Here is a 12,918-nt window from a genome sequence, read left to right on the forward strand (position 1 = left end):
TGACTGTTTAGGCCATGGGAGATTTTCAACTTCACTTTTATATTCATCAAACCATTCTGTCACAAGTCATTTTGTGTGTATTGGTGCAACTTCAGGGTACAATGCTTGAACCATTAGGTGCACATGGTCCTCCAGAATGGTCTGGTAGTCCTTGGCAGTGACACCCATCAAGCACAGTAGTGAATGCCATGATATTGCAGCCCAAACCATCACTGTTGAGGCTTTTTTGGGGATTCTCCACACTGAAAATCCCATGGATGTGGGAAAGACAGTGAAGGTGGACTCCTCAAAGAAACATGTTTCGCATTGTCCATAGCCCAAGATTTGCACTGTTAGCACCATTGAAATTTGGCATTGGCACAAGTGACCGAATGCTTGGCTATAGCAGCCTGACCATGAATATTGACTCTGTGGATCTCCCGACGAACAGTTTAGGTGGAAACAGGAGAGCTGCATTAAATTCTGCAGTTGGGCAGCTGTGGTTTTATGTTTTTTGGATACAACCCGGGGTTAGTACCTGGACATCCCTTTCAGAAAGCTTCCTCTTTCGTCGGCAGTTACTCCTGTCCTGTCGGAAGTCTTGTGAAGTCTGATATGTCTCCCATTATGTTGTGTGGATTGCAATATCTCATGTACAGCTGCTATTGCTCTGCTAATTCAACCTTCACACTCTGCTTATACTGATGGAATGTAAAATCAGTGAAGATTCGCCACCAGGCCACGCATATAGGCGTGAAACCTCACTATATTGGTCAGTGTTTCAGTTTCATTGTCCAACCCCTGTTCATTGTCAAACATCGTCAAACAATGTTTTAATTAAATGTAATACACAATTATATTGTATTGTAAAATACACAAATGCAGATTTTTTTTTGTATGCACACTATTATAGACATGTCTGCATTTAATAGCCTCTTCAGCATTTTAACACATAAATCTCAATTTCTAAGCATACATGAACTTTTGTCTAAACTAAGTTTATGTAATAATTTGTCTACATTGTGTTTACCTCATATTTTATAAATATATGCATCTCCAATCACATAGTGTTGAGGTTTTAAATAGTCGTTTTTTTATATTAATGTGTTTTTTTGGGCAACTTGTCTCCACAACATATGGAATAACAAGCAGCTACCAATAGAAGAAATATTAAGAAAATCATTCTGCTTTGAGATTTTTCAGACCTTTATGTATGAGAAACCCAATTGAAATACAAATGATAATTTCAAAACAATATGTTCATCTTTCTGTAAAATATAATAAATGATGTTGTTATCCATTTTCAAAAACCTAGGGAAACAACTTTTCATTGCTAAACTTCCAAACATCTGGTATCTTTGAATGGTCCAGGATATCTTCTGTAAGATACACACTGTAGGGTCTCTGAGAATTCACAAATAATAATAATAAATGTTATTTTATTATAATACAAAAATGACTTGGTCGTGCTACAATGGACCATTAAAGTATCTTTTAGTTTAATGGTGTGCAGTAGGACCCAGGGGATGACTGCCACACTGGAGGACAGAGGAGTATGTGTCTGTTTGAAAGAGGAAGAAAAAAAATCACAGAGATACAATGTGTGACAGTCACAGCCCTCCACAGCACCGGACACTGTGGAAGAGCATCCTGACGGACACCGGCCTAAGTGGTGTGAATACTGATCAACACTACTGGAAACAGGAAGAGCAGGTGGGACCATATCCTTTCTGCTTCACCTGGGTTTTGTTAGATGGAAAGGGAAACCTATTTGAACTTTGCTTCTTAGAGCCGGGGCTTTCCTGGATGATAATACTTTTTGATGGATCATGATCCACTCTGGTTGCTCTCCACTGAACTCACCTGAGATGTCGAGTGGCCTCCTGTGGGCTTGCACTGCACGTGTCTGCTGAAGTTTCTACAGATGTGAAAATACGTCCAGATGTTCAGATCTGATTGGAGAATCAAAGAAAAATCAAAGTCCCAGACGTTGACAGGTAAGAAAACTCACATTGTCTTCTTTCTCTAATATTATGTATCAGGGCAACATATGGGGTTAAGTCAGAACAGCGGAACACAACCTGACATGACAGTAGGTCATTCATTTTAATTTAGTGGAAAATGTGTTTTTGAATTTCTAGCAAAGTGAGTAAAAGCTCCTGGGGCCGTTGGGTGTCTGTGGGTCGGGGGAGGGGACGGGTCAGCGCGTATAGGTGGGTGTTGTGGGGAGGTCAAGGCACACAATCAGGTATGACTCATGTGTGACTCCCACTGACAAAAAACAACAATAACAACAGTAATGTTTTCCTCCAACTTCATTGATCTCTGACGGTCAACAACCCATTTGTACAAAAAAACATGCTCCCGTTGGGTGAAAGCAATCTGTCAGTTGCCAACAAGAAAGGACAGGATGTTGTTCTGCCCTCATTAGCATATAGAGAGACCTGGTGAGTGGGTTGGAAAAAAAAAAATAGATGAGATTTTCCATGAAGACTGAAGTAAAAGGACATTGACACTGTGATTTTGGGAATGATCTGTACTTTCTTGAAGAAATGATTACCAATATGCACTCAGGATTTGTATGAGGGAATTTCCTTTCCATTTGGACTCAAGTGTTTAGTGTGTGTATGTAATAACAGCTTTAGTGTTCTGATAATAATTGCATGTTTAGTTTGACATGAAAGGGAATTTTGTTCTCTCTCACTGAATGATGAGTGATGGAGGCGTTACAGATTAACATAATTAATCATTATGGGTATGAAACAGTCACCAATCCTTTTAATGACCCTTTGCACTGAATCATGGCATAATATTCTGTTATCCTCTTAAAGAATATGGTTTGCAATATGCAGCATCACTTTCTTTACAACTTTAGGGTTTCAAAAAACTGTTTTTTGATATATATTTTTTTTAAAGCTCCATAGAGTCACTTTGATATTGACTTTTCAGCTTACAATAGTTGTTTCCACAACAATTGCTTTTATCAATATAAAAGCAATTGCTTTTATTAAAATATAACTTATTAAATATAAATATAAAATATTGCATTTGCTCACAATTAAAAAACATATATATATTTACGGTAGGAAATTTACTAAATATCTTTATGGAACATGATCTTTGCTTAATATCCTAATGATTTTTGGCATAAAAGAAAATTTTGACCCATACAGTGTGTTGTTGGCTATTGCCACAAATTTACCCGTGCGACTTGTGACTGGTTTTGTGATCCAGGGTCACATATTTGTAAGTCACATTTTTGACAAACATGTCTGTTAAATGTATGTAAATGTAAAGCTATCTCTATATAAGTATCTATAAACTTTGCTCTGTGACATGACATCACATGAAATACAGTATTAATAGATCTGCTCGTTTCTTCTCAGAGATGGTTTCAACACAAACGCTTGACAAACTGAAGAGAAAACAACATTTACGCATGGAGAAGCCTGGTTCTATCTCGAGCCGGTGAAGTATGGAGAAAGCTGTGCCAGGTCTGATGCTGGGTCTCCTGACCAATCACACAAGTCCAAATGACACGTCCGGCCAGCGGATCACAACCAAGCCTACCCCTCCCAGCATGGAGGAGGTCATCCACTCGGAATCCCAGATTAAGGATCTTGTTGGGCTGTTTTGCATGGTGACCCTTAACCTGGCAGCACTATTGGGCAACAGCGGAGTCATGGTGGCCATTGCCCGAGCTCCTCACATGAAAAAATATGTGTTTGTTTGTCATCTTTGTGCAGTTGACTTGCTTTGTGCTATATTGTTGATGCCTCTAGGGATAGTGTCTAGTTCTCCGTTCTTTAGCACTGTAGCGTTTACCGTTCTGGAGTGCCAGGTGTACATCTTTTTAAACGTGTTCCTCATCTGTGCCTCTATTCTTACCGTGACTGCGATCAGTATTGAACGCTACTACTATATTGTTCATCCTATGCGATACGAGGTAAAGATGACTCTAAACCTTGCGCTTGGAGTTATGGTCTTCATTTGGGTCAAATCCATCCTGCTGGCTTTGGTCACGCTTCTCGGTTGGCCAGCGTATGGGAACCAGAGCTCCATCGCAGCGGCCCATTGCTCTTTACACTGGAGCCACAGTCGCCTCAGGAAGGTTTTTGCTATTCTCTTCAGCGTGCTTTGCTTCTTGGTCCCCGCTGTTGTGATTTTTGCAGTATATTGCAATGTATACAAAGTCGCACGATCAGCTGCCCGTCAGCACGTACCACTGCCTAGCTGGACGGCCAACCAAGCTAAGCGTCGCTCGGATTCCATCAACAGCCAGACCACTATCATCACCACCACCCGCAGCCTGCCCCAGAGATTGTCTCCTGAGAGAGTTTTTGGTGGCGGAAAGGCTGCCATCACCCTGGTTGTCATTGTGGGCCAGTTTCTCATCTGCTGGCTCCCGTACTTCAGTTTCCACCTTTACATGTCCATCACCACTCCGCTTCAGAGCCCAGGGGACATCGAAGAAGCCGTCACTTGGCTAGCGTATTCCTCGTTTGCTGTGAATCCGTTCTTTTACGGCCTTCTGAACCGACAGATCCGCGAGGAACTGATAAAACTGAGAAAATGTTGCGCCAGTAGACCTGTTGAACTTCGAGCCTCCAGTCACGAAGGTTCCATCCATGAAAACTTTCTTCAGTTTCTGCAAAGGACCAGCAGCACGGCTGAGACCACCAGACCCAGTTGTGGCAATTCCAGTCCGAGGAATACTGTGGATCAGGGTGCCAGGTTGCCTGGCCAGATCCCTGAGGAATGACTTGGAAAATGTGTGAGTACTTGTCTGAATAAAGGTCATGACTTTTGAATTTTTGTTTTTATTAAGAAGAACATTATATATGTGCATGACTAATTATGTATTAAAGGGTTAGTTCACCCAAAAATGAAAAATCTGTCATTAATTACTCACCAATTACTGTTGTTCCAAACCCATAAGATTTTCATTCATCTTCAGAATGAAGATCTTTTTGATGAAATTTGAGAGCTTTAACACACAAGAATGAACCTCATTGGTTCTTGCTGAAGTTTAAATGTGATGCGTAACACACGAGGGACAGAAATTGCTCAGATTTTATTCAAAATATCTTCAATTGTGTTCTGAAGATGAGTGAAAGTTTTACAGGTTTGGAAATACATGAACGTGAGTTAATGATGACAGAATTTTCTTTTTTGGGTGAACTAACCCTTTAAATCCATGCAAATTCAGATCTAAATGATATTTGGACTAGTGTGATCTATTTATCCATAATTTGTTGTTATGGTTCCTATTGATAAGTGGCAATAGTAAGTATTCATGAGAAGATTAAATATCAAATTCCTTTTGTTACATATTGATTTATTTCCATCTGTTAAAATGTTGAGTTAATTGAGAATTACTCTCAGTCATTATTCATTCATTTCATAATATCAACACTCATACTCAATAATTACCATTATTTAATTTTTGGCTGTTAATTGTGTGTGCAGCCACTATATTGATGACACAAATAGTCATTAATATTAATATGTATATTTTTTTCTCTCTGTGCAAATAAAACATTTTTCTTACATAGCATTTGAAATGTGCTTTAATGCCTCACTCTAAGCCCACTGTATTGTATACTAAGAAGTTTCTCACTTCATCACCAAGCCTAATTCAGTTTTCATTCAAGGAAAAAACGTGTATCTGAGGGAGCTCTGATGTTCATTGCTAATTCTTTGTTGCCCTGTAACCATGGAAATGTGATGAGACAGGGACTTGCATAGCAACAGGGCGCCTTTGAGTATCATCCTAGCAGATTGGCTGAAATAAAGGGTTTCAGGCTAGCTCTTTTTATAAGCTGCACTATAATAACCGTTTTATGCAGGATGAAATGACCTATAGTTTGAGATGTAGGCTTTTAAGGTAACCTTTGAGAGCAATACAAGAAATCATTACCATGCCACAGAATGAGATAACATGCAATTTTATGGTCTTTTGCCTTTTAGTGTACAACTTTAACAAACAGAGGGCAAAAATCAGGAGCTAGCTTGTTTGTCCTCCGCAAACAGCAACAATGACCTCTTTACCGGTTCATATTGCACACTTTAGGTGTTGAATTTGTTTTAATTATGTAACTTGAGCTGTACAGTATATTCCATTCTTTAGTTAGTAAACATGGCAGGTCCGTTTGCTGCACGTGTAAATAGCTGTGGTGTGAAGGAACTGCATGTACAAATAAAAGTGTTTCAGGTCACATTTCACCCCTAAATAAACAAGAAATACTGTTGTGAATGAATTACTTGTGAGTTTTTTTTTTGTAATCCCCTTTATTCTCAGTGGTCATTTTAGGGTGAAATATGACATGAACATGGAAGGTTCAGGCATGAGATGAGATTTATGATCTATGCCTTTTGGAGTCATTATGAAGATAAACACTGCACTAACTACAGTATGTGAAGGAAAAGACAGAATGGAACCATATTCTCAGAAGCTAGCATCTTACTGCGGATTAGTCTCTGCTTCAAAACAGGCCTTTCTCATCAGTGATTCAATAGAGAGTGACCTGATCTGTCACTTCTAACAATAAAACCACGAGCCATGCATGAGGAGCGAGAGAGTCAGAAACAGAGGGGGAGGGCAGATAGAGAGAGAGAGAGAGAGAGAGAGAGAGAGAGAGAGAGAGAGAGAGAGAGAGAGAGAGAGAGAGAGAGAGAGAGAGTGAGAGGCAGGTACATGTGGCGTGATTAGGGATTCATAAACTTGAGTGTCCCTGTTATGATCACAACAAGGCCAGGCAAAAATAGAACCTGAAAGGATTTAGACATGTTGAAGTGAAGATTAAAGGAAAATGATTAAAGAGGGGGGAATCATGGTCAGATGATCATTAGAGAACCTCACCCCCCTCCACGATGGACAATAATAAAGTGATGAAGAACTGCTTAAACATTGTGTGGGTGACAATAGGCCATATGTTGTTAAACGTAAGTTGAAGCACAAAAATGTGAAGGTGTCATATCATGATTATTAAAATATCATTTATTTTATTCTTATTATATAAAAATTCCGTGTCGTAGTGATGACGCTGAAGCCGGGATCGTTCGCCAGCTAGTGAAATGGTACGTAATGCTCTAGTTTATGATCGAATCAGAGAAAAAAATGCACATGCGTGGTTTCTCGAGAAAGAAATCGCAGCTCATAAGCAAACTTAAGAGGCTGCTGAGACATTACATGTACCGTCGATGTCACGCGTCTTTACGGGATTTTTACGGCTTGTGTGTGAACTCTGATTCCGGAAAAACACTGGCAGTGTGAATGAACCAAAATTAAACGAACCCGGGTCAAATCCTGGGTTACTTTATCCGCATATTTTCCGGAATCTCTGTGTGAAAGGGGCTTTAGTCTTTCATGACTATTGATTCCAAACTTTTTATGACCCTTACACTGTGTCTACACAGGACGTGGGAAAGCGATAAAAGCAAACAGAACCCATTATAATCAGTGATGCTGTCTACACTGGATGCGAAACGCATCATGACAAATTCCTGACTGATGCCCCGTTCTATTTCTGACATACTTCTGTTGTCGTGTCCAGTGTAGACAGCCTCAAGCTTGCTTTCGTCACGTCGCTCGCGTCCGGTGTAGACACAGTGTTAGAATAGAATTAAATGGACCATATGTCTTTAAGATTTCCTTATTAGCATATGAATTGAGCAACAGTGCTTTGATGCCCTATCAAATCTTTGAAATTATTGGTGTTTGAATGACACAAATGAATGATCATTAACATTATTCTATTGTTAATATAATCGTATAATTAAATAGCCAATTATATAAACATCCAGGTACCTCAAATAAAATAAAAGTTTAAATAAACTTCAGTTGCTTTGTTTTTAACATTGGGATCATAATATGGAAGAATATGCAGAGTGGCAGCCTGGGACCCCGTTGTAACATCCTACAAGAAAAAAAAAAAAAGAAGGATGCTATCTAGTCGAGAAGGCTAGTAATAATATTAACGTTAATCAGATATTGGTTGTGTCCGAAATCGCCCCTATAACCTCATATCAATATCAAATTTATTTCTAGAACACAGTTCCAGTAGTAGGATTGAATGGGAGATTGAATAAGTGCACTCAATAACGTCCACAATGGTTTCGGACACCCAACTGGCTGTTCCCTCAAATATTGCCCTATTTAAAGTGTCTATGAAAAGTTTTTTGGCTTTAATATGTTAGCCTTACTGTTATCTATAAGCTAGTGTGCTCCAAAAGAATGACAAAATTCGCATTTAGAAGACCAAACCCAACGTTGAAAATGAAAATCATCCACTGACTGACGACTGACGTTACTACTTTCTACTCAATGACCTTGACAGAAATGTAGTGGAGTAAATAGTACGATATTTGTCTTTCAAATGTAGTGAGGTTAAAGTAAAATGTTTCCAGAAAAAAGAATACTCAAGTAAAGTACAGATACTCAAAAAGTGTACTTAAGTACGGTATCGGTTCCACTTTATTTCGATAGTCCACTTTAGACATTCTACTATAAGCAACTTTGCAACTACATGTTGTCAACTAACTCTCATTAGAGTATTAGTAGACTGTAGTAGACTGTCAGGTTAGGGTTCGGGTTAGTAGAATAAGTTGACTTGTAGTTGCCAAGTTATTTATAGTCAGTAGAATATCTGTTTATGGACCATCAAAATAAAGTGTTATTTTCATGTAGTTGCTACTTAGTTAGTTAGTAGAATCTAAAAGTAGAATCTAGAGTCTAAAGTGGACTATATCGAAATAAAGTGTTACCCAGTACTCAAGTAAATGTAGGCTACTTTGTTACTGTCCACCTCTGGTGGCAGGTGCTACGCAAAGCCAAAGCAGAAGTTTAAGCAGAACTTTACATATTTAACACTTATTATTAGTTGTGTTAGTGTTGTTTAGGAATAATCAAACTCCTTATTCCCTTAATAGGTGTCAAAATTATTCTTTTTTATTTAATTAATTTGTTTATGAAATGAGGACAGAGGTCTAAAATGTGTTGGTTTGCATGTGCCACGTAACAACTGAGCAGTACGGATACAAATTTGTTTGAATGTGCTGGTTCAAACCAGGATTTTGGGTGGGGTAAATCTGGGATAGAATGATCCATAATTGCAGTAACAGATGGAGGGGCAGGTGTGAGTGTTGGAACATAGCGCTCTGAATCCTGCTGCTGAAATCCACTTAAGATAGTTGGATTAGAGTTTATTATGTCAATTTAGTGACACAAGAGGATTTTCGTGTCATGGTCATGATTGCCTTTTTTACATCAATGCATTGAATCCACATGATTGCAGTTATGTACTATGTTTTTCATTGTTTTAATGGAAATAACATTAAAATTGTGAGTGCATATAGTGCTAAACTTAATTTAACTTTAATTGCTGATAGAGTAGATGAATTGAAATAGTGAATTCATATGCTTCATAAAGAAGCATCTTAAAATATTTTAACTAGAACAAGAATTTTGTTAAATAATACATTAAATGTTGTTGTTTTTTCACTAAACCCTATTGTATATACTGTACCACCAGATCACATGGGATCATTCAGTGATATCATTTTTAAAAAGCTTAATGCTGGTCGCTATTTGCTGCCATTCTATGGACGAGAGTGAGTGGGATATTTAAAATCAACTTTTGTTTTCCATAAAAGAAAGAAGGGCATGCGACCTTAGAACAACACAACGGTGAGTAAATGATCACTTAATTTTTATTTTAGGATGAACTATCCCTTTAAGTGTTCTTTTTAAAAGTGCACTGTTTTTTTTTTGTTACACGTTTAAAAAAAAAAAAGTTTAACCTCTAAAGAATCACATACACTCACATGAAATGAATACTAAATTAAATTCTGAATCATACACAACCCTATGGCAGAATAGACTTGAATCCTTCATATCCAGAAGCCAGATGTTTTCAGGTTGAGCCGTGTGTGGAATTAGTCATGTTACACAATCAGTGTGATTATCCAAAGAGTTTCTCTGTAGTAAGGTGAAAACTGAAGTTTCTCTCTGTCAGAAAAATGAATCTCTGAGACAAGGTACCTTTATGGACATAATATTGATAAGTATCATATAATTCAGGATATTTTGGCAGTAAATTCATCATCCTCTATCCTTGCGCATATGAGTCTCTGGAAGGACAGTCAGGAGAGATTAAAAATGTTCCAACTCTCAGATGAAAAACATGTCCTCTCACAGACAGTCAAGGCTGACAGTGGTTATTAATAGGAGGCTCTGGAAGATGATCTCTTAATGGCTATAAAGGTTGGAGAATGCAGATGTGCGTGGCTATTTCACCACAAGGACAAGGATTCTCCTTGTGATTTCATAGGCAAAAGGTAAAATATGCATGAGTTTTTGTTTTTATTAAAACTTTTTTTTTCTCAATGAAGATCTCAAAGAATTGCAGGCAAGTATACATTACCTTGACACTCATGGCCTTTCTGGGATGTAGTATTATATATATATATATATATATATATATATTATATATATTACATTTTCACTGGTGTTGAGTCTTTTTTAAATAATAATTTAAATAAAAATCATTGCTATATAGCTATTTAAAATGATGTTTTAAGGGTGAGTATAACAGTAAAGTGAACATATAGAATAATCTGTGTTTAAGTGATTAACTTTTTTTTACTTCCACTTTAAAACTATCATTATACAGATATAGATATATTTTCCTCAAGGTTCATGACCACTGCTGACCTTCATGCCTCCTCCAGTGGCCTGACCTTTACAACACTCCTCATTTCACTTCCCCTGTCCTTCACACTTTTCTTCAGTGCACCTCCCTTCATTTGTTTTTGGTGTCAATGTTAATTCCAATGTGTCTGTCTCCAGTCACATGACTGAAAAAATGTAATAAAAAATTAGACACTTAATCAACACTTTCATTGCATGGGATAAAAAAAAATATCAAATTGGACAGCATTTACTTACAATCACTTTTCAAGCAAAAAAAAAAACAAAAAAAAAAGAATTGTTAGGGTTTAAGTTAGTAGAGATATATAATAGATGTACTATATAATATACCGTTATTAATTATAAATGTATTGCATATTTATAGAAATACAATGCATGCATGCAATGAAATTCATATTTATTTGACATGTTATTTAAGTTCCCAAATACTTTCCCCAAGTCCAAACTTAAAAAATATTTACCTATCCAACTTTCCTTTCTAACCCATTCCAGCATTTCATCCAATGTCAATTAACTATAACCTCTGCCAAAATAAGTCATTTTCTATTTTATGTCAGTTGTCCTCTATAGGAAAGCTATTTGTGATGAGACTGCACAAATATTTCCGCTATGTCCCATCTTGGTGCTAGTGACTCCATCTCTTATTGGGAAGACACTTTGTGATCTTGTTGTTCTCAGTATGTCCACAGGAAGCCTTTCAGACAATCACACACAAACACACACACATACTGCACATAATGGACCAGGGAGCATCTCTAAAGGACAACACTATAGACATAGAGATAACTGAGGAGGAGGAGGAGGAGGAGGAGGAGGAGAAGGTGGTGTCTTCACTCTTGGATCAGCGTGAAATTAATCCAAATGATGCTCCTGGTGTTACAGAAGGACAGGATTCATTGGCTGCTCACAGTAACACAATAGCTCTCATCAAGGACAGGGACCCAAAGGGAATCAACAAGTGTCTTAAGGTGAGTCATACAATCCACACAGTGCAGACTAATGGCCTGCTGGTCTTATCAGGCTAACAGACATTTATATATATACAAAATATATGGTATATAAATGGTGGCAACAGTCCCATTTAGACCTTTTTTTAAATCTGTTTAGACAAAGTAAGTATATATATATTAGAGGTGCACCAATATGAAATTTCTCAGCAGATACCGTTTGCCAATCATTCAGAATAATATCAGCTAATGCTGATACCGATAGTTTGTTTTATCGTATGAATAAAAAATCTCTCCCAAATAATGCTGCAAACTATACAGAGAACCCTCTCATTTGGTACACTATCATATTAGAGGTTAAAATTAAAAACACAACAGTATAAAACTGTTTTACAATTTACACTCAAATAAAGCTGAAATGTTGTAGGCTACAACTCAGTTACATATAAGGTAGTTTTATTGACATCTTTCCACGGTTGAAACACTAGCTGTGATTACATGAGACATGATACGGATTTCGGTAAGTTGTGCTGTAACTTTCAACTTACCTTCTGATATTCATGCATGTTTTTCTAGATAATTTGTATTAAAGTGGAAGAATAGACTCGCGCTCCGCGCTGCTGCTTGAACGTCGTGGCGCTTTCGTCACCTCAGAGGCCCACACGGAAGAAAAAGTATTCTCATTGCTTGATAAACTTAGGGTTGAGCCACTGTAGTCACTTGGACTATTTTAACGATGTCTTTACTAACTTTTCTGGGCCGGCAGATGCTACATAGCAGTCTATAAATCGAGCCAGCTCTCAGATTTCATCAAAAATATTTTAATTGTGTTTCGAAGATGAACGAAAGTCTTACAGGGTTGGAACAACATCAGGGTGAATAATTACTGACAGAATTTTCATTTTGGGGTAAACTAACCCTTTAAATAACTCAACACGAGTCACGAGAGATTTTCTTCACACAGTGTGAGTTGCAGTCACCGCACCCTTTTGATTGACAAGATATAATCGGCACTGATCATCGGCTGTTTTTAAACAATCGATACCGATATATATATATATATAATCGTATTCATATTTATATATTTTCTAGAGTGTCATTAATGTAAAATACTAAATAAACTATTATATTAAAAATTTTATTATGACAATTTAGTTGATAATAATTGAATAACCGATGACAGACAAGGCAGAATAAAAGATTTCAGATTCATCTGAAAGGTGAAAGACTTACAGGCATATGAATATTAACTTATTCAATTGCCCATATTTTAATTAAAGA

The 12,918-nt window shown here is 37.4% G+C and overlaps 1 protein-coding gene across 1 annotated transcript; it reads left to right on the forward strand.

The window, feature by feature from the left end:
* The first annotated feature begins 1,614 nt into the window (after positions 1-1,614).
* gpr61l (G protein-coupled receptor 61-like) lies at positions 1,615-6,221 on the forward strand. The gene is made up of 3 exons (XM_082137363.1): positions 1,615-1,692; positions 1,769-1,976; positions 3,366-6,221. Exon 3 carries the CDS (start codon positions 3,455-3,457, stop codon positions 4,739-4,741), a length of 1,287 nt encoding a protein of 428 aa, XP_081993489.1. The 5' UTR covers positions 1,615-1,692; positions 1,769-1,976; positions 3,366-3,454; the 3' UTR covers positions 4,742-6,221.
* Positions 6,222-12,918: the final 6,697 nt, after the last annotated feature.

The sequence above is a fragment of the Leuciscus leuciscus genome (assembly GCF_965113295.1).
Source record: "Leuciscus leuciscus genome assembly, chromosome: 14".
NCBI lineage: Eukaryota > Metazoa > Chordata > Actinopteri > Cypriniformes > Leuciscidae > Leuciscus > Leuciscus leuciscus.

Coding starts and splice junctions, on each gene's coding strand:
- gpr61l (XM_082137363.1), top strand. CDS start 3,455: ATGGAGAAAGCTGTGCCAGGTCTGATGCTGGGTCTCCTGACCAATCAC.